General features: G+C 36.7%; 3 protein-coding genes and 1 pseudogene across 4 annotated transcripts; 3 read left to right on the top strand and 1 right to left on the bottom strand.

Moving 5' to 3' along the window:
- The first annotated feature begins 637 nt into the window (after positions 1–637).
- Positions 638–11,213, top strand: LOC133297833 (receptor like protein 26-like; annotated as a pseudogene).
- LOC133297846 (uncharacterized) lies at positions 2,860–5,569 on the top strand. The gene is made up of 2 exons (XM_061497065.1): positions 2,860–3,500; positions 5,225–5,569. Exons 1-2 carry the CDS (start codon positions 3,255–3,257, stop codon positions 5,330–5,332), a joined length of 354 nt encoding a protein of 117 aa, XP_061353049.1. The 5' UTR covers positions 2,860–3,254; the 3' UTR covers positions 5,333–5,569.
- Positions 11,214–12,710: 1,497 nt separating the features above from the next.
- Positions 12,711–15,544, top strand: LOC133297838 (proteasome subunit alpha type-4-A-like). 2 transcript variants are annotated; one of them, XM_061497044.1, is made up of 2 exons: positions 12,711–12,808; positions 14,622–15,544. In XM_061497044.1, the coding sequence occupies exon 2, from the start codon at positions 14,638–14,640 to the stop codon at positions 15,388–15,390; it is 753 nt and encodes a 250-aa protein (XP_061353028.1). In that variant the 5' UTR covers positions 12,711–12,808; positions 14,622–14,637; the 3' UTR covers positions 15,391–15,544. The 2 variants fall into 2 exon arrangements, with proteins under 2 accessions (XP_061353028.1, XP_061353029.1); XM_061497045.1 differs by having other exon boundaries at positions 12,736–12,756.
- A 1,549-nt stretch (positions 15,545–17,093) lies between these two features.
- On the bottom strand, positions 17,094–20,414 carry LOC133297841 (protein trichome birefringence-like 34). Its single transcript, XM_061497054.1, has 5 exons — positions 20,068–20,414; positions 19,739–19,916; positions 19,165–19,361; positions 18,818–18,976; positions 17,094–17,442 (listed from the first exon to the last, which is right to left on the bottom strand). Exons 1-5 carry the CDS (start codon positions 20,412–20,414, stop codon positions 17,094–17,096), a joined length of 1,230 nt encoding a protein of 409 aa, XP_061353038.1.
- Between the last annotated feature and the right edge of the window lie 692 nt (positions 20,415–21,106).

Here is a 21,106-nt window from a genome sequence, read left to right as displayed (position 1 = left end):
TGAAAAACAAGTAAACTGACCACGTGGTCGTGTACCGTCTGATTTCGTCTCTGTTATTTCACTTACGTGATAAATAGGGGTCCTCCTCGTTTAAGTATATGTCATTTGTTTGCTGAGTTTTTCAACCCAATTGTTATGATATGGGAGGAAACTAGAGTTTGAAAAATTGGTAATGGAGAAAGATGTATGCTCTCTCCATCACTCACTCAAATCTTTGAACCACAACATATGACATAAGGACCATAATACACATAACACATTATACTGAAAAGCATAACTTAACAAGGATACTAGAGCATATTCATCAAGATATTATATGATCTTCTTACAGCATTCAGTGGCAGAGAATGAATCCTGATTTGAGTGTTTTAGCAATTACTTGGTCAAGGCTATATCCATCATGAATTAGTTACGTTGGTAAGAAATTCAAATTCAGATTGAGACATGCAGATAGCAATGTAAGGAGGGAACTAACTAACACAATAATTAGTATCAGACTTATCACTTAGATGATCTAGCCCACTATAAATAATAGGATTATGTTTTAATTTCTGGGCTATAGAGGTGCCTCTAAAATTCATCTCCAATGAGGTTTCATCTTCATCTAGTCTTGTTGCCTTTCTTTATATCCTTTTGCATGATAAACTTGAGTATCAATATCAATGTAGCATCCAGCCACTGCCTTGTTCACCAGCATTTCTTGTTGCTACATTTGAAGGACAACCTTATATTCAACCCTCCCAAATCTACAAAACTGGTTCATTGGAATCAAAGTGGTGATTGTTGTCAATGGAATGGAGTAGCATGCAACAACAAGGGACATGTAGTTGGTCTTGACTTGAGTCAGGAATTTATTTCTGGAGGCCTAGACAATTCAAGTCTCTTCAACCTTCATTATTTGAAGAATTTGGATTTGGCTTACAATGACTTCCATTCTATGATTCCTTCCAAGTTTGGCTTGCTGAAGAATTTAAGGTATTTGAACTTGTCAAATGCTGGCTTTGAGGGTCAAATTCCAATTGAGATCTCTCACCTGACAAAGTTGGCTACTCTTGATTTGTCTATATCATTTACCTCAATGCATACTCTAAAACTTGAGAAGCCAAATATAGGTTTGCTTATGCAGAACCTTACTGAAATCACAGAACTGTATCTGAATGGTGTAAGGGTATCTGCTTTTGGGAAGGAGTGGTGCCATGCCTTATCCTCATTGCAAAAACTAAAAGTTTTGAGCATGTCATCCTGCAATCTCTCAGGACCAATTGATTCTTCCCTATCAAAGCTTCAGTCTCTCTCTCTGATTCAACTGAACTTGAATAATATGTCAAGCCCAGTGCCAGAATCCTTTGCAAATCTCTCCAGCTTGACCACCCTGCAGCTTAGCAGTTGTGGATTGACTGGTGTTTTTCCAAAGGATATCTTCCAAATACAAAAACTAAAGGTCCTTGATGTATCAGATAACCAAGATCTTCAGGGTTCCTTGCCAAATTTCTCACAAGATGGATATCTTCAAACCTTGAATCTTGCCAACTCAAATTTCTCTGGACAGTTACCAGATGCTATTTCCAATTTGAAGCAGTTGTCTACGTTAGATCTATCTAACTGCCAATTCAATGGAACACTCCCTATTTCATTGTCAAGACTCAGCCAACTTGTTCACTTGAACTTGTCATTCAATAACGTCACTGGCCCTCTTCCATCTCTCAATATGTCCAAGAACCTCAAATATATATCCCTTTTTCACAATGATTTAACAGGACCAGTTATATCTACTCATTGGGAGGGAATTTCAAATCTCATTAGCATCCACTTAGGTGATAACTCCCTCAATGGAAAAGTTCCCTCAACTCTCTTCACACTTCCATCTCTAGAGGAGCTCACTCTTTCTCATAATGGATTTGATGGTCAATTGGATGAATTCCCAAATGCCTCTTTCTCCAGATTACAGCTGGTTGATTTGAACAACAACAAATTGCAAGGACCTATTCCTATCTCTTTGTTTCATCTTACAAGTCTTGGTTACCTCCAACTGTCTTCAAATCAATTCAATGGCACTATAAGGCTAGATGTGTTTCAGAAGCTTCAAAATCTATACATGTTAGGCCTTTCACACAACAACTTGTCAGTTGATACCACTTTCAATGGTTATCATGGCCTTTCATCATTTCCAAATATGATAGGTCTACTTTTGGCTTCTTGCAAGCTGAGGGAATTTCCAGCTTTCTTGAGAAATCAATCCCAATTAATTCCTCTAGACCTATCCAACAATCAAATTCAAGGAATAATACCCAATTGGATTTGGAGATTTGATTCTATAGGTATTCTGAATCTTTCCAACAATTTTTTGACAGATTCAGAGGGACCCTTTGAAAATCTTAGTTCTAATACGTTTTTGCTTGACCTACACTCCAACCAACTTCGCGGGTCTATTCCCATTTTTACAAAAAATGCTCTCCTCTTGGACTACTCAAGCAATAGATTCAGCTTTATCCCACCCAATATTAAGAAGTACCTTCGTTTCACCCTTTTCCTCACTTTCAAACAATAGCTTTCATGGAAAAATCCCTCAATCCTTTTGTAATTGTTCTAATCTTCGAATGCTTGATCTTTCTCACAATAGTTTCAATGGCTCCATTCCCAAGTGCTTGACATCAAGGAGTAGTACTATCAAGGTATTGAATCTGGTTGGAAACAAACTAACAGGTTCTATTTCTGACACAATCTCAAGTTCTTGTAACTTAAGATTCCTTGATCTCAATGGAAATAACTTGAAGGGTACCATTCCAAAATCTTTGGCCAACTGTCAAAGCCTAGAAGTCTTAAACCTTGGAAACAATCTGTTGAGTGATAGATTTCCATGCTTCTTGTTAATCACCAAAAGACAAGAGGTATTCATTGTAATCCTTGTTATATTAAACTACACAACATTGGTGCTATTATATAGCAAACCAATTGAAGAATACAAAGAGACACACTCAATGTGGGACTTCTATACTATGTACAACAACACTCCCCCTCAAGCTGGAGCATATAGATCGTATGCACCAAGCTTGTTACATATCTGGTCTATCCTAGGTCCTCTCAAAGACTTAGTAAATACATCAGCTAATTGATCATTTGAGTTGACAAAACGAGTGACTATATCTCCTGAGAGAACCTTTTCCCTAAGGAAATGACAATCTATCTCAATGTGCTTAGTCCTTTCATGAAACACTGGATTTGAAGCAATATGCAAAGCAGCTTGATTATCACAAATGAGAGATGTTGGGCCAGTGTCTCCAAACTTGAGTTCCTTCAGTAGCTGTTTTAACCAGATGAGTTCACAGGTAGCTGTGGCCATGGAGCGATATTCTGCTTCAGCACTTGATCTAGCAACTACACTTTGCTTCTTACTTCTCCAAGAAATCAAGTTATCTCCAACGAATACACAATACCCAGAAGTAGATCTTCTATCAATAGGAGAACCTGCTCAATCAGCATCTGAGTATCCTACAACTCTGGTATGTATAATGACCCTATATGGTAAATCTTTATTAGAGATTTAATTTAAGGATTTAAATGCCATAATTAGATTTAGTGAGTGATTCCGAGTATTTTGACTGTAATCATGTCTATGTTATGAACAGTGCGTTCTGCCGGAGAATTTACAGTTTTGTGAATTAACCGGTAGAGCTTAAAAAGAGCAAAATAATTTTAGAGACATAATTTGATAATTCTGACGACAAATATGAGTTCAAAATGAAAATTTGTATAGTCTGGCACTTTCCGTGAAAATCTCATGAATAGTGTTTTACCGGGTATTTTGTACTGCTGTGTAAGCAACCGGTAGAGTCCAGAAACAAATAATTGATGAAGTAAGAATAGGAAAGTCCAATATATGCCAAGCAAGTCAATATAGGCCCAAGAAAATGATAAGTTTATAAGTGTTAAGTTTCAGAAATAAATAAAGTACAATTAATGGTTCACAGTGCATTTCATTAAAAACGGTGCAAAAATCATACTGTGAATTATAAATATTGTTTCTTAGAAAATAAAAATTAATGTAAATGATTTCAGAAAAATAAAAATATGTTTGTAGCTTTAAGTTGGTTCCGGGTCAGTTTAAGTGAACATACGCGAAAGAAAAACATCTGTTAAAAGCCACATGTGCTTATAAGGACCTTAAGTGACTTAAGATCACTATTCACCTCAGCTTCTCTCTCCTCCCTTCCCTCAAAAAACCGAGCTCTTCATCACCTAAGGGGGGGGGGGGTTAGGGTTTTGGCTTGATTTTGCTTGATTTCTCCATCAATTTTCAACCAAAACACAAAGTCCACCACATGAGATTGCTTGTAAACCACCTAATGAACCCATTCCACCCATCAATTTGAGCTATTGTTGAGTGTGTGAAGAGTTCTTCTCTTCCCCAAATTCGAGCTACTATTCACCAAGAAGAAAAAATGGATTTTTGGAGGGAGCTTTGCTTGGTGAAGGCCTTCTAGGCTTTGGGTAGTTCATTGGAGGTAACAAAACTCTAACCCTATGGCTTTATTAGTGTGAATAATGTTTTGAAAGTCATGAGCATGGTTGGGTAGGAAATAAAGTAGTATAGAATGTGAAAATTATGATGGATTATTGTTATTTAGGAAGTTATAGTGTTGAGTAAGTATCCACATGTGATAAAATAATTGAAAAGCCCTATTGTATTTTCCCCCTAGGTTCGGCCTTCATGGGTTATATAGGGTTCATCATGCAAATTTTTATTGTATGTTTGAAAAGGTAAAATATGTTGGAATGTAGTGTAAATGGATAAATTGGTGGAAATGCCAAAGTTAAAAAAAAAAAAAAATCCTACAAATACTTGCTCTATGTTTCGAACTATAGGATGTTTAGGGGTATATATATATATTGGTTACATTTTATTCTAATAAAATGTGTTGCATTTTAATATACCAATGGATGAGCTAAGAAGTGAAATGCTTTGACAAATGGTTGAAAAATAGCTTGAGTCCCTAAGGGTATTCCCGCGACTTTTAAAGAAAAATAGCATGATTTATGTGAAAAATTCTTAAGTAAATGCTTGATTAAATTAAAGAACGCCAACGGGTGTATAGAGGTCTAGACTTGTGTATTGGCATAGAATTGGCAAAAATATAAAGAAAGGAAAATAAGCGATAAAATGTATGCTTATGAAATAATCATGGTATTGCATCATTTTATTGATGCATTGTAAATTATTCTCTAGGTGTGCCTAGGGATTGAGAAGGATCGGAAATCTCTTGAAGCGATAAAAGTAACTTGTTCTACAAGTAAGCGTATTGGTAAAGCTTCAAGAGGTAAGCTCTATGTTTAAGGAGTCTTTTCCTGCTTGAGTGCTCCACCATGGTTAGTGAACTATGGTTGGACTGTATGACTGTGATTTAGATGCTTTGTATAGATGCATTCATATAGAGTTATTTGATAACATGATATGTTTTGCTCTGATATGACTTCTGTAATATGATTTCTGTAACAATCTCTAGCCATTGATTGTATAGTACCCGGATGTCCGCTTTGAGGTCCTCCCTCGGGACTGATGGTGTACGCCTCTGATATGTCTGGTTCCGCTTTGGGGTCCTCCCTCGGGAACACGTGCGTTGATTTCCGCTTGGGGTCCTCCCTTGGGAATGACGACGCACATCTCTGATATGATATGGATATATGCTCTGTTCTGTTATGATATCTGTTATATGTTGTATTTGTATACTCTGTATCTGACTTTCATGCAGGAGTGAGCCAGGGGTATGAAGAATTCTCTATAAACCTGGAGCTTATTGAGATTTGTAATCTCACCCCTCTTTGGGGACATATTTTCAGGTGCCCAGATTCCCGGTGAGTCCTCACTAGGCAGGGACACGACACGTGGCTGAGGCAGTTGATAGATCGGATTTTGAGTGGCTGTAGGCTACTACCTTTTGGAGTGTTTGATGTCTTTTAGTATTTCCGCATTTGATGGATCACGATATTGATCCTTTATTTTGTATATGGCCTGTATATGTTTTATACATTTCTGTCACTTGGATGCATGTACATTTGGGTATTCAGGCACGTCATATGATGATGTATTATTCAGTTTATGATTTCGTATTGGATTGCATGTTGATTAGGATAGTGGCACGAAGCCATATTTTGCATGAGCCCATGGATGGGTATCTGATTGTATCTGCATGACTGGTACTTCTGGATTACTATGCTGTATAAATTGTTTATCAGGAAATGCTTCTGAGAGGGATTGGAAAATCCCCGGTTGTCCGATTTATAGAGGAAACTCTGCCCGATTTTCGTTTACCCCGAGTAAGAATTAAAGTAGAAAAAGAAAAAGTTAACTCGTATTTTCGTAAGTTAAGTCTTCCGCTGTTTTCTGTTTTATCATATGTATGTTAATTGAACCGGCTCGAGACGGGGATGTTACAGTATGACTTTTGTTTTCATAAAGAAGACCTTTGCCAGGAGCAGTCTTGATGTACTTGAGGATACGAATTACTGCATTCCAGTGATCTTCACAGGGAGAATTCAAGAACTGACTTACTACACTGACTGCAAAGGAAATGTCTGGTCGAGTAACTGTGAGATAGTTCAGTTTCCCAACCAATCTTCTATACCTTTCTGGATCAGAAAATAACTCCCCCTGATTTGGTAAAAGCTTGACATTTGGATCCATAGGAGTATCAACGGGCTTAGCATTTAACAATGTTGTTTCCTCAAGAATATCCATAGCATATTTTCTCTGTGATAGTACAATGCCATCTTTGGATTGGGCCACTTCTATCCCTAAGAAATATCGGAGTCTTCCAAGGTCCTTTGTTTGAAAATGATGGCACAAATGTTGTTTTATCTGAGTTATGCCATGAGTATCATTACCTGTAATGACGATATCATCAACATATATTACCAAATAAATAGAACCTGAATCAGAGTGTCTGTAAAAGACTGAGTGATCAGCCTCACTTCGAGTCATGCCAAACTGCTGCACAACAGTGCTAAACCTTCCAAACCAAGCCCGGGGAGACTGCTTTAGACCATACAAGGATCTTCGGAGACGACAAACTAGGTTAGACTCCCCCTGAGCAACAAACCCAGGAGGTTGCTCCATATAAACCTCTTCCCGCAGATCACCATGGAGGAAAGCATTCTTTATGTCCAGCTGATACATAGGCCAGTGATGAATGGCTGCCATAGTAATAAAGAGGCGAACAGAAGTCATTTTTGCCACGGGAGAAAATGTGTCACCATAGTCAAGGCCAAATATCTGAGTATAACCTTTAGCCACCAAGCGGGCCTTAAGACGGTCCACCTGACCATCCGGACCAACTTTAACCGTGTATATCCATCGACAGCCAACAACAGACTTCCCAGAGGGAAGGGGAACCAGATCCCAGGTACCACTACTATGAAGTGCACTCATCTCATCAATCATGGCCTGTCGCCAACCAGAATATGATAACGCCTCACCTGTAGTCTTAGAAACAGATACAGAAGAAAGAGAAGAGAGGCAAGCAAAATGGGATGGTGAAAGACGATGATAACTCAAATTTACTAAATACCTGGGAGGGGGACGAGAATCACGAGTACCTTTCCGGAGTGCAATGGGCACATCAATGTCAGACGGAAGGATCGGAGCTGCCAGAGGAGATGATGATGGAAGTGAGTCCACAGGAGCCTCAGTAACAATGGGGGCAGGGTCCTGGGGAACAGGGGGACGTTGCCGACGATGATAGACCTGGAGGGGGGAACAGGGGCGGGAACAGGGACGGGGACATCGAAAGAAGGAGATGGTGAAGGTATATAGTGAACTGAAACAGGTGGTAAAGGTAGCTGAGTAGCAACAGAATCACTGGGATGGGAGGAGGAGTCAAAGAATGGAATAGACTCAAAGAATGTAACATCCGCCGAGACAAAGTAACGACGAAGACTAGGAGAATAACAACAATAACCCTTTTGTGAGCGAGGGTAACCCAGGAAAATACATTTATGTGACTTAGCAGATAACTTGTCAAGACCAGGACTGAGATTGTGGACAAAACAAGTAGAACCAAAGATGTGAGGAGTGAGTGGGTACAAAGGTTGATGGGGAAACAACACAGAATGTGGTACCTGATTATGAAGTACGGAGGAAGGCATCTGATTAATGAGATAACAAGCTGTGAGGACAGCATTGCCCCAATACTGGAATGGGATATGACCATGTAACAAAAGTGTCCGAGTAGTCTCAATTAGGTGACGATTCTTGCGTTCAGCAACGCCATTCTGTTGAGGGGTGTGTGAACATGATGTCTGGTGAAGGATACCGTGAGATGCAAAGAAGGTTTGAAACTGATGAGACAAATATTCACGAGCATTGTCACTTCGAAAAATGCGAATCGAAACACCAAATTGAGTAAGGATTTCATTAAAGAACTTGTTAAAAATAAAAAACAATTCAGACCGATTTTTCATTAAAAATAACCAAGTACATCGAGAATAATCATCGATGAAAGTGACAAAATATCTGTACCCCATAGTGGAAACGGTACGACTAGGACCCCAAATATCTGAATGAACTAAAGCAAAAGGAGACGAAGACCGACGACTGACACGATCGGGAAACGAACTACGAGTGTGCTTCCCTAACTGACACGACTCACAAGACAAACTAGATAATGAGAAACGTGGGACCATCTTCTGGAGCTTAGCAAGATTTGGATGACCCAACTGAGCGTGGATAGTAAGCGGAGAATCCACAACAGAGCACACTGGAACAGAAGTTGAAAGCTGATAAAGGCCATTGGACTCAGATCCGACGCCAAGTGTCCTCCTCGAGCTCCGATCCTGCAAAATGACAGACTCTTTAGTGAAAGAAATAATACAGTCAAGGGATTGAGTCAAGCGACTAATGGAAATAAGGTTGAAAGGAGAATGAGGAACATAAAGCACATTCTCAATGGGAATAGAAGGAAAAAGGAGAACAGTGCCAATCCCTTGGGACTGAACCAGTGACCCATTAGCCATAGTGATACTGGGCAAGGGACCAGACGTACAGAGAGAGGTAAATAAAGACTTATTACCAGAAATATGGTCAGATGCACCAGAATCGAGAATCCATGGACCAAGAGAGGGCGAGTGAGAAACACCATCAAAGGAATTACCCGTGTGTGCACTAGAGGCAGTGGTACCAGGAGGTGGCTGTGATCCAGCAATCAAGGCAGAGTCCGAGGCAAGAACAGTAGTCTGAGCAAAATGAGCGGAGCGAGGAGGGCGACCGTGAAGATCCCAGCAACGATCAATAGTATGGCCCGGCTTTTTGCAATGAGTGCAGAGAAAGCGTCTCGTAGAGGGTTTGCTTCCACGTGCAAAACCCTTGGAGACAAGGGCAGATCGGTCAATTGAAGAGGGAGCAGATACTGCAGGCTCCATAGAAGTCTTAGGTGGAATGCGAAGCAACGTAGACCAAACAGAGTCCAGCGATGGAACCAGCAACGAAAAGCAAAGAACCGCCTGTGAATAGTGACCAGCAAGGGAAAAGACACCGTAGGAAGCCGAAACAACAAAGTGAGGACAGATCCAAGTGCGCAAGGAGAAGACGAAGGGGGCCGTAGTGGTCCGACGGCCAACCACGGGTTGCAACCGCTGTTTGACGCGCGTGAGAGCGCGTGTAGGAGGATCGGAGGATGGGTCCTGGACAGAAAGGAGCGCCTTCTCGTGGCGATCAGATCGATATGGGTTTCACCGAAAAACTCGCCGGAAAATTCGCCGGAGACGGCGGTCAACGGCGGTGGATGGCGGTCAACGGCGGTGGACGGCGGTCAACGGCGGTGAACGACGGTGGACAGTGGTGCCTAATGGCGGCAGTGATCAAACAAGTCCGTAGACGATATATGGAAGCCAGAAACTGACAGATATGACTGTTTCCGGGGAAAAAAAAATAAAAAAATTTTACTCAGCAGACAGTGGTCCACCGGAAAAAAAAAAAACGCGGATTAGGATTCCTCTTGTTAGGCTCTAGATACCATGTTAATCACCAAAAGACAAGAGGTATTCATTGTAATCCTTGTTATATTAAACTACACAACATTGGTGCTATTATATAGCAAACCAATTGAAGAATACAAAGAGACACACTCAATGTGGGACTTCTATACTATGTACAGCAACACTTCTTAAGGAATATTTCAAACCTTAGAGTGTTGATTTTAAGGTCAAACAAACTCCATGGTCCCATTGGATGCAAACATAGCGTTGGTAATTGGAACATGCTTCATATTGTTGATCTAGCCTCCAATAATTTCACAGGTACACTACCAGGATCACTCTTGCAAAGTTGGACAGCAATGAAGGGTGATAAAGATGAAGGAACACATTTATTTTTTTATTTGTATGACACCAACTCTGTGCGTTTGAAGGATTTGTTGGCAACCATGGACAAAACTCTTCTCATGAAATTTGCCAAAGCAGAAGCAGCAGTACCTCCTTCAGTGATTGAAAATTTGTTTGCTTATTTTGTCAATACCTTCCAATTCCAAGATAGAGGAGCATACCTTGATTCAGCTACTAATGTCAACAAAGGCTTGCAAATGAAGTTGGTCAAAATTCAAGCTGCATTCACTTCCTTGGATTTCTCTTCCAACCATTTTGAAGGTCCAATACCAGAAGAGCTCATGAGTTTAAGAGCATTGAATGTTCTTAACTTGTCACACAATGCTTTCTCCAGCCATATCCCAAAATCTTTGGGAAATCTGAAGCAGATTGAGTCCTTAGACATGTCAAATAACAATTTGAGTGGAGAGATTCCCACAGAGATTGCAAGTTTATCTTTCCTTTCAGTTTTGAATCTCTCTTTTAATCATTTGGTGGGGAAGATTCCAACAGGTACTCAAATTCAGTCTTTTGAAGCAGATTCCTTTGAAGGCAATGAAGGGTTATGTGGACCTCCACTAACCAAGAACTGTGGCAATGATGATACAGCACAAGAGTTGTCACCACCATCTCCAGCTTCTAATACACATGGTTCAATTGATTGGAATTTCTTAAGTGTTGAGTTGGGATTCATTTTTGGATTTGGATTTGTTATCCTTCCCCTTATTCTCTGGAAGAGATGGAGGCTGTGGTATAGTAAGCATGTGGATGATTTGCTCTACAAAATCTTTCCTCAGCTTGATTTTGTATATGAACACCATGGAGGGCAAAATTACAGAATTCTAAGGTTGAGGCCTAGCTGAAGGGAAATTATCATGTAATTTTCTTTAGTCTTTCGTTTGTTTCAATTCTTGTAAATAAGGACTATGTTCCAACAATGTGTGCGTGTGAGACAAGATAGCTATATACATGTGTGCGTGTATGACAAGCAGTAGAATTACAAGGTTATAAAACAGTTTAGATAGTGTTGATGTCCTTGTTTTGATGATTCTCTGTAACCTTTCCCCAACAGGAGTAGACAAAAAGAAAACAAGAAGAGCGGATACAAGGAGCATAAACTTGTAGAGTTTTTACTTTTAAAGTAATGTTTCTTTCTTGAAGTTTGAAATGCAACTTTAACTTTCAAAAACACTTTGAATTAATTTGTAAATGTAAAGTACAGTTTAAGTAAAATTGTAAAAAATAACATTCAAATGCATTATCAAAGTAAAATTTGTTTAATCATTTATAAGAATAGTATATAATATATACAAATTTGAACGTAGTTACCTAAGTTTGTGAAACATCGTAAAATATTATGTCAATCAAATTAATAAAGATACATTTCCAATCCAATTCAAAACAATTTGGATGGGTTAGGTTTAATGATTAAAATCAAAGTATTTTTAGATAAAATTATTTTCAGTGAGCTCAAAACGACTTTGTTTTGGGTTATAAAATTAAAAAATTATAATGATAAAGACTAATATAATCTTGCGATATATTAGAATTACAAAAATATATTAATTTTCATCCCCGAACGACATTGTTGATGGAGCATGTGATTTTAAACATGCAGCGTCTCTCTGTTTAGATTTTTTGGACTTAGCCCTGCATTTTTTATTAAAAAAAAAAAAAAAACGATGTCATTTTGAACTTACAAAAGATAACTTTACAAAAATTCTTTCCCTTTTTCAATGTGTAGAAATTAAATGGTTTGCTTTGGCTAAGTTTTTCTTCACAACTAACATCTAGGGTGTAAATAGGCTAGGCTAGATTAGGCTTTGGCTTAAATAGGTCAAGCTTGTCTAAAACACATTGGGTCTAGTCTGGTCTTTTAGCCTGTGTAGACCCTAAATTACAAGTTTGATCTGACCTATATTTAAAAAATAAAAACCTTAATCTAAACTTGTTAGCCTGTTTAAGCCTATTAAACTTCAACAACTAAAAGAATAACTAACATAATATTATTTTATTATTCAAAATTATTAAAATAATAATTTATTTATTTTATTTAAAATAAATAATATGATATTGGCCGGCCTGTAGACTTATAGGCCCGACATGTAAAAAAAGGGGTGTTACCTGTTTTCTAAATAGATTTTTTTAAAAGCTCAGGCCTGTTCTATTTTACTATTTGTAATAGGCAACGTCTAGTCTAATATACGTTAAGCCGTAAGCCCCTATAAGCCGGCCTAACTCATTTACACCCCTACTAACACCCCTATGTTTTTTAATTATTTTAAATTTCTGCTTATATTTAATGAAATGTAATTATAATTAATATATTTCCCTCAAATTGTAACCTCTCTCTTTTGGGTACACTCTCTCTTTAGTATTCAGTATTTCATTCCTCAACTTTACAAGGTGCTTTTTAGTTCTCTCGCCCCGCGATTCTCCGATCGTCTTCTCAATTTTGGTAAAAAAAAATTCTGTTGGATAATTGAACGCCACAATTTATCTCTGCGTGATGTTTGTCTAAAATTTCGTGAATATTTTTTTTTTTGTTCTGACAGTGCTACCATATATATTTTGCTGTTCTTGTGGTTTCTCGGTTTCATCTCGTAATGTAGTATTTCCCATTTCAATTCTGTTAGTTTTAGGTTGAAAGTTTACAACTTTCCCTTTGCTTTCCTTTAAAAAAACGATTCAGTTTTGTGGGTCTCTTGGAGAGGTTGAAAATTGATTTGTAGAACTTGGATGATAATTTATTAGTTGCAAAAGCAAAACCCTACTAAACTAATATGAACTTTGGAGAATTAAAAAATTTCACTATGTGTGTCTAGTGCCTCCTTCCTTAAGGACTTTGGTGGGGTTTTTGCATTCTCAAGGTCTACTATGTCTACCTCCAAATTTATGAGGGAATAATTTAGGGGTTTACTCTTTATTAATAAAGGAAATAATTTTCATCTAAATTTATGTTCTTTTGCTTTGGATCCCTGATCCATTTTGAGTGGTGATTTCAAGCTTTAGTTATGCTAGATATATATATATATATATATATATATATATATATATATATATATATATATGATCCCTGCTTCTCAATTTTTTTACATTGTGATAGTGGTTTCAGCACCCATCAAACTTACTATTGAGATTGTCGTGTGGTTTAGCGGAAATTAGATTTGTGGTCGCTGTCGCTTTGATTTGCTCTCTGGGGCTGCAAAATCTTTCAAGTGATTTTTTTTTTTTTTTTTGTGGAGATATTCCAATCAATTCATCGCTTTGTGACTAATCTGATTCGGGGAAGGGTTCCGGGATTAAGGTTTTAAACCTCTCCTAAAGACGGTATTGGAGAGGATCGAACATATGCTCTCAAGTGATTTCTATAATGACTAATAATAACTATACCTTTTTGAACAGCTGACTTTTTCAGAGTTTCTAAGTTGGTGGTAATACATTACTGCCATATTTTCTGGGAGATTGCTTCTGTCTCATTTTTTCTTGGCACAGATTTGTCTAACTCGTGATTCTCAAAATGTAATGTGTTTACTTTTAAGAGAAGAGATAAAGCCCCAACTGTTTTTTGTGGCCTCAGAGTGCCACAACTGTTTGTTTTTGTTTTTGTTTTTTGTTTTTTTGAATTGACAGATTGTTTCTGAGATGAATGATGTCGAGACAGAATTGTCTTAGCCTGTGAGTGTATGGTTGTCTAACTAGAATTACAGCTTGTTTTACATGTGAATTCGAATTATAGTCATGATGTTGTTGTCATATACTTCAATCTTGCTTTAAGTTTTCCTAATTGTATCTGGAATTATCATAAATCATGGACTTATCTCTTATTCTTTCTTAATGGTGCTTTTATCTTTAATTCAGACTAAGAACACTATAGAGAGGAATATAGATCAGTCTATTGTTACTTAGCCCAAGTTTCCTTTGTTCTACTCTATTTAAAGTTTATTATTTTCTATTGTGCTTGCAGCTATGTAGAGATAAAAGTATTAAATAAATTCATGGGAGCATTTTTAAAAAGTAACTCTTGATAGAAAAAAATCCGTAGAGGAAGAGTAATGACTCTAAGTGATCATTTAATTTATTTCAAGACAATATAATACATATAAAAATTACTTCAGGTGTTTTTTTTTGGTACATATAGGTGTGCCTTTTTTTGTCAGCAGCAGTGCCTTTTTTCAAATTCTCCCTTAGTACTTTTCATTTGTTTTCTTTTACCTTACAAATACTTTATATTCATTCCTCTCCTTTTCTTAATCTTTGCTTTGATCCAGATACTCAGAGATCAATATGTCTCGAAGATATGATAGCCGTACCACAATCTTCTCCCCTGAAGGTCGACTTTACCAAGTGGAGTATGCAATGGAGGCCATTGGGAATGCTGGTACTGCAATAGGTATCTTATCAAAAGATGGGGTTGTTCTAGTTGGTGAAAAGAAAGTAACATCCAAGCTGCTACAAACCTCAACTTCCACTGAGAAAATGTACAAGATCGATGATCATGTTGCATGTGCCGTGGCTGGGATTATGTCTGATGCCAACATCCTAATCAATACTGCTAGGGTCCAAGCGCAACGTTACTCATTTGCTTACCAAGAGCCAATGCCTGTTGAGCAGTTGGTTCAATCTCTTTGTGATACCAAGCAAGGTTACACACAATTTGGTGGTCTTCGGCCATTTGGAGTCTCATTCTTGTTTGCAGGATGGGACAAAAATTTTGGCTTTCAACTTTACACGAGTGACCCAAGTGGGAATTATGGTGGTTGGAAAGCTGCAGCTATTGGTGCCAACAACCAGGCAGCACAGTCGATTCTAAAACAGGACTATAAGGATGATATCACAAGGGAAGAAGCAGTTCAACTTGCACTGAAGGTACTAAGTAAAACTATGGACAGCACAAGTCTTACCTCAGATAAGCTTGAACTTGCAGAGATTTTTCTCTCACCCACTGCAAAAGTCAAGTATCAAGTTTGCTCCCCTGAAACCCTGACTAAACTGTTGGTGAAGTTTGGCGTGACCCAACCAGCAACAGACACTGCCTAGCCTGCTGTTAAATGTCATATGCAGTTTAATTATGCCTATGAATATCATATCTTCTTCCTTTCAAAATAGGCATGTTATTTCAAAAAAAAAAAAATGTCTCTGAAGTTATTTCAAAGTTCAAGCTTATAAACATGTTACATCTTGGTGATGCTAATGGCTTTGTTATTTATTTATATATATATATATATTTCTTTGAATTTCAAGACTTAGATGTATGATATTTGCATTAAAGGTTGTAGAATCAACGCATGAGCTAGCTTGTCAAGCGATTTCATGTTCAGTGTTCTCGTAGTCTTACAAGAGAAAAAATAATGACATAGGGCTTGATATATACTTTATGGAGAAAGGGTCTTAACCAAAAAATAGCTCTCACCAAGATGAATAATGCTTTTGCAAAAGGCATGGTTGCTAAGTGCATGGGCCACTGGTGGTGGATAACATGGGCTTGCAATAGGTGTAGCATGCGCAAACTTGCTTCGGAGTACATTATTTTCATGGCCTTTAAAGTAACTTTGCATGAGGATTTTTTTTTTTTTTTTTGTTTATTTCGCAAGCAATAGGAGATCATCAAAACACCCACAAAAGGGAAAAAGGTGCTGCTAAAAGGTATCAATCTCAAAGGACGATGGTAATAATGGGCTTGCTCATGAGCACTTCTTTTTTGCTTGTTTGGATACAACCCATTAACACTTCTAAGCTTCTATCACATAGTGCCTAGCCCTACTCAGTCGTGTACAATCCATGTAAGATGGAACTATAGCGGAACCAAGTTTTCATGATTCGTATGTAAGACTAGGGATGTCAATCTGTCATCGACACCTTTCACACCTGAGAGTAGGCAACTTTCGTTTGATTCAACAGCCCGAGATACCACACAAGTCATTCAAGCGTGATTTAGACCTTAGGCTCTAATAGAGTTTTATAACAAAGCATACCATGACGATGGGAGTTGGTGAGTTAGCATTTTGTGTAATAATAATAATAATAATATAGAATAAAAAATTTAATGATATTAAATTATTTTTATTTGAACGGACGACATTTCCTTTCAGCAATACAGATGATACAGCTATCTTTGGAAACCATGGTGTCATGTTATAACCTTAAGTAACATAATTGATAGTCACAGAGTTCTATTTCGATTGCTATGTATATTTGCGAGTAACTAATAAGGATAATACAAGTTCAAATTATATTTATTTTTTATTATTTTTGTTTCTAATTTAATTTATTAGCACTATTTTGATTATAATTCAATTTATTATTTTGTTACACAATGATTTGATAATTAAAAACGACGAATAGGGATTTAAATGGGTCAGGTAGCCTATTAGGAGTCTACGGTCTGGCTTACCTTAGGTCTGACCTGGCCTGTTCTATTTCTAAATAGAACAGGTTTAGACTTTTAAAAAAGTTCATTTAAAAATTAAGTCATAGACCCACTTTAAAAAGCCTCGTCTAAAAACCTGCAGGTTAGCCTTTTAATTTTTTTAATAATATAATATATTTATGATGTATATTAAAACGAGCAAGGTTAGGCTTAGGAATATTTTTGGCTTCTAGTGTTGTCGCTTAAACAAATTAAAGGAAAAAAGGAAAGTACATGCTTTGCTATTGTGCTGTTTTTAGTGTTGTATAAATTAATACACGTGCTATTTTTTACAAGTACTATTTTCCAAGCTTGTAATGTCAAATAATGTTTGTCATTTATGGAAAATATAGGCATAAAGGAGCTCATTCCATACATCAGGAACTCCAGGGAGACACCAATGTATGCAATCTGCATAACTATTTGGATTTGATATCTGTTCTTGTGTTAGAGGTTCCCACTGCTTCCTGTAGATAGAGGGGTGGCCTTCTTTTCTGTATTCTGAAAGTTGTGTGATGTTAAGCATTTGAACATTTAAACCTTTGGTTTTCAAATCATCAAGCACCTTCTCCACCACACGCATCATTTTAGGATCAGACCCTTTCCCCCAATACCCCTCTTCTGCAATCATATCTGTTTCTTTGTAGCAATTGTCACCCTTAGCTGCTCCCCATTCCTCAGCCCTGTAATTTTTTTGTATTACAAATACAATATGTTTATTGATTCTAGTATAATTATATAGCTTTTGATTTATACTCATGCACTAATATTTAGTTTCATTTTTTGGTTTTTGAGTAATTGGATATGCACAATAGTGCCGTATGGTAGATTTTTTTAAATGTTTTTTTAAGGTTATTTTACTATATATATATATATATATATATGGGTCAGGATCATTTTACACCAGTGTAAGTTACACTCTCAATCTTGTCCGTTGATCCCATTTATATCTAAGGGTTCAAATTTTTTAGTAATGTGAGTCATTGGATACAAGTGGATCAATGATCAAGATTGAGTGTAAGACTTCTAACTCTTACACCGGTGTAAGAATATCCTGCCCCTATATATATATATATATATATATATATATATATATATATATATATAGGTGAAACTTAACTTGACATAGACCCCTCATAAGTCATCTCGTTCATTTATATCCCTAGATGTGAGTAAGTGACTTAATAATAAAGAATATTATGATTAAATTAGTGTGTTCAAATATTCCCTGCTGATAAATTGATACTTTATGATTGTGACCTGTCACCCAGGGGCGGAGACAGGGGAGGTTAGGGTGGGCGACCGCCCCCCTTCCCCCAAAAAAAAATTGAAAAAAGAAATTAATGCAGTCGAAGGCCAAACATAGTACTGTTGTTATTGCTAAATGTACTTCTTTTGGAAGTTCTGGTTTGAGATTCAAGTTGAAATTTACCTCCACTTCACTTAATATGTGTGTGTTATGTGTAACCTTTTCTGCATTTTCCTTTTTATTTTCATATGCTATGTTTTGGTTATAAAGGCTTTGGTCTTTTTGCCACCCTTTTGCTCTCTTTTCACTTGTATGGTTGTGTTTCTCTTTGTATAATGGTTTCATATAGAGAAAATGAGTTTGATCTAACTTAAAATATTCACTTTTTAGGACAACTTGGTTGCAGTCTTTTATTTATTTATTTTTTAAAAAATGTAGTTAAAAACATTGTTTTAGTTAAGGCACTTTTTTTAATTATTGCTATAAACTACTTTTTATGTCTATTGGATCCGATCAATAATACATTTTTTTAATCTTTCAAATGTTGTTAAATGTTAATATTTTGGTAAAAAATTACCTAAATGAGTTCCTACGAGGTCAATAGGTAAAAAAAATACTGATATTAAACAGGACAAAAAATTAATTTTCGCCCCTTCTCCCTTTCAATCCTGGCTCCGCCACTGCTGTCACCCCTGTTTTTTTACTTTTAACACAAATGCATGCATCTCCTTGTGGAGAGGGCACTTGTCCTAATAGATTGTTACCATATATATCAATATGATCAAATAATAGACTTGCTCTGTGGATACCTTTCATGAGTAGGTGACATGCTAACAAAGAACAATTGGGTCTTGTTACGATTGACATGCACTTCCAACCAATCGGACCATGTCCTTAGGGCCATCTCATACACTTTCAACATTTCAACTCCTTTGTAAATCCCATCTGGGTCTCCAAATGATCCCCACCTAATTGTTCAATTAAAATTGTCACAATCAAAAATAAATTTGTAAAGCAGAGTACCATATATATATAATTAAATAAATGAATGTATGATTGAAAATAGTATATCATAAAACAATCATGTCATATGGTGGTTCTATTGACTTGCAAGTGGATCAAGAAAGTGATGGTTAAGTTAATTAATTGCACTTACAGAACATTCATTATAGGCCTTCTCCACCAGAGGTAAGTGTTGAAAACCAGAAAGTCTGCATCTGTCCAATACCTTGCATGCTTTTCTATGGCCCTGATTCTCACAGTCCGTTCTGGTACCCTATGATTTACTGGGTCATCTGAGTTTGATTCTACTAGTAATGGGGCCCAATAGTTCTCAATGGTTGCATTGTATTCCTTGATTAAATGAGTCAATTAATTAACCAACTTTTAGCAATATAAATAGTTACACATGTTACTAATAAGATTGTCTAATTTATAATAATAAAAAAAAAACTGTGTTACTTGGTGAGATAATTATACAGATAGCTCGGAATGTGTTTTTTTTTTTTTATCTTTAAGAAATTATTTTTTGAAATATTTCTTCTCCCTCTTTATTGGTTTGAGTGAAAAACCTTAAAAAAAATGGTATGTGAGATTATGTGTTACTTATGTGCAAGTAACATTTCTCTAATCCGTCTCTAATATACAGTTTCCCTCTTATTTTTCAATTCTTGAAACATGGTAAAATAAAAGAAAGAAACAAGAATAAGTTCATGAGGATGAAGACTTACTTTAGCTTTGAAAATGTTTAGTGAACCATTGGCAATGGAATGCATGGTTTTGAGAGTTGGGGGTAGTAAAGAATCAACAAGGCAAACCATGGAAAACCATTGGCCTCTGTTGAGTGAATCCCCCACAAACACAAGCCTCTTGTTCCTTAGCCTTTCAAGCAATGCTGTGGCATTGAACCTTATTAACATAGAAAGAACCACATTCCACAAAGCTCAAAAACATAGCCAAACCTGATTAATAAGTATATCTTACACGTAGGTATAAACTATAAACTATAACAATCAATATTAAAAAATATCATGGGGCAGAGAGACAAAGACAGAGACACCTAGGTAGTTCACATTGGTGGGGCTTCCACCTCCAATTCTGGTAACTAAGATCCTTCCTTCCAAACTTTTCACAAGCCAACTGATCTGACATGAACGTGCACTGCTTCTCTTTGTATAGTGGATAAGATTCGTTATCAAAAACCCATTTACCAGAGAACAAGTCACATTTTGATGAGAAAGAGTCAATGGAGACATCTATTTTTTGAGATAATTGTGGTACATCCTGTCTTAGATAAATGGCAGTGACAACTAGAAGAGTGGTTAAGATGGCTACAAGAGAATGAAGGGTGTTTCTGATTCCCCAAGTGCTCCCTAACACTGTTTGGTTTGTCTTAGCCATTTCCATTTTGCTTCTTCGTTTCTCTCCGTGCAAACACCATCTCTATCTCCTTTTTGAAGCTTCATTGCAATCGGTTGGTGAGAAATATTTTATTATATCTGGCCAACTTCCCCACTAAAAGTAGTAGGTAGAGAATGACGCATTTCGAAGTTTTTGTTGTTGATATATTCCCAGTGAAAACGGTACCATCTAAGTTTTGGATGAAATAAAATGGCAAAACAATTAAAAGGGTATACATTGAAGAATCAAATTTACTCACTTTTGTGATGACTAAACATGGATTTTATTTTCAAATATACAAATTGAACTTAAACTTAAAACTTAAACATAAGATATTAACAAAGTTGTACAAAAAAAAAAAGATATTAACAAAGTTCTTTTGTAGATACCACAATAGTATTTTATTTATTTATTTTAGTATCCAAAATGATTTAATCCAGTTCAAGCATGGTTGGACCTGGAAGCAGTTGTAAAAAATTAATTCAATCCAAAAGCTTAAGTTATTAGGTAAAAGTCTTTTTTATGGTTTATATATCTCTAATATGCCCTCTCATACGAGAGCCTATTGAACTTGAAAAATGAATGATGCATTACGCTCATTCTACATGTACTAATAATCACGAGAGAAAGTGGAGCTGGTAAGGTTCGAATTCGTGACACCGAAGCTATGATACCATGTAAAAAATTAATTAACCAAA

The sequence above is a fragment of the Gastrolobium bilobum genome, unplaced genomic scaffold, assembly GCF_033153095.1.
Source record: "Gastrolobium bilobum isolate Gb01-03AN ecotype WA unplaced genomic scaffold, APGP_CSIRO_Gbil_v1 utg16124, whole genome shotgun sequence".
Lineage (NCBI taxonomy): Eukaryota > Viridiplantae > Streptophyta > Magnoliopsida > Fabales > Fabaceae > Gastrolobium > Gastrolobium bilobum.
Note: the sequence above shows the minus strand (reverse complement) of the source record. Positions and strands in the feature narration are given on the sequence as shown.

Bases quoted from the DNA above. Each gene is read 5' to 3' on its own strand.
- LOC133297846 (XM_061497065.1), top strand. From the start codon at position 3,255: ATGAGAGATGTTGGGCCAGTGTCTCCAAACTTGAGTTCCTTCAGTAGC. The intron at 3,501-5,224 runs GTATGTATAATG...ATTATTCTCTAG, and splicing joins CTGAGTATCCTACAACTCTG to GTGTGCCTAGGGATTGAGAA.
- LOC133297841 (XM_061497054.1), bottom strand. From the start codon at position 20,414: ATGGAAATGGCTAAGACAAACCAAACAGTGTTAGGGAGCACTTGGGGA. The intron at 19,362-19,738 runs GTAAGTCTTCAT...CATTTAATCAAG, and splicing joins TAAACATTTTCAAAGCTAAA to GAATACAATGCAACCATTGA. The intron at 17,443-18,817 runs GTATCCACAGAG...AAAAAATTACAG, and splicing joins ATGTCACCTACTCATGAAAG to GGCTGAGGAATGGGGAGCAG.
- LOC133297838 (XM_061497044.1), top strand. From the start codon at position 14,638: ATGTCTCGAAGATATGATAGCCGTACCACAATCTTCTCCCCTGAAGGT.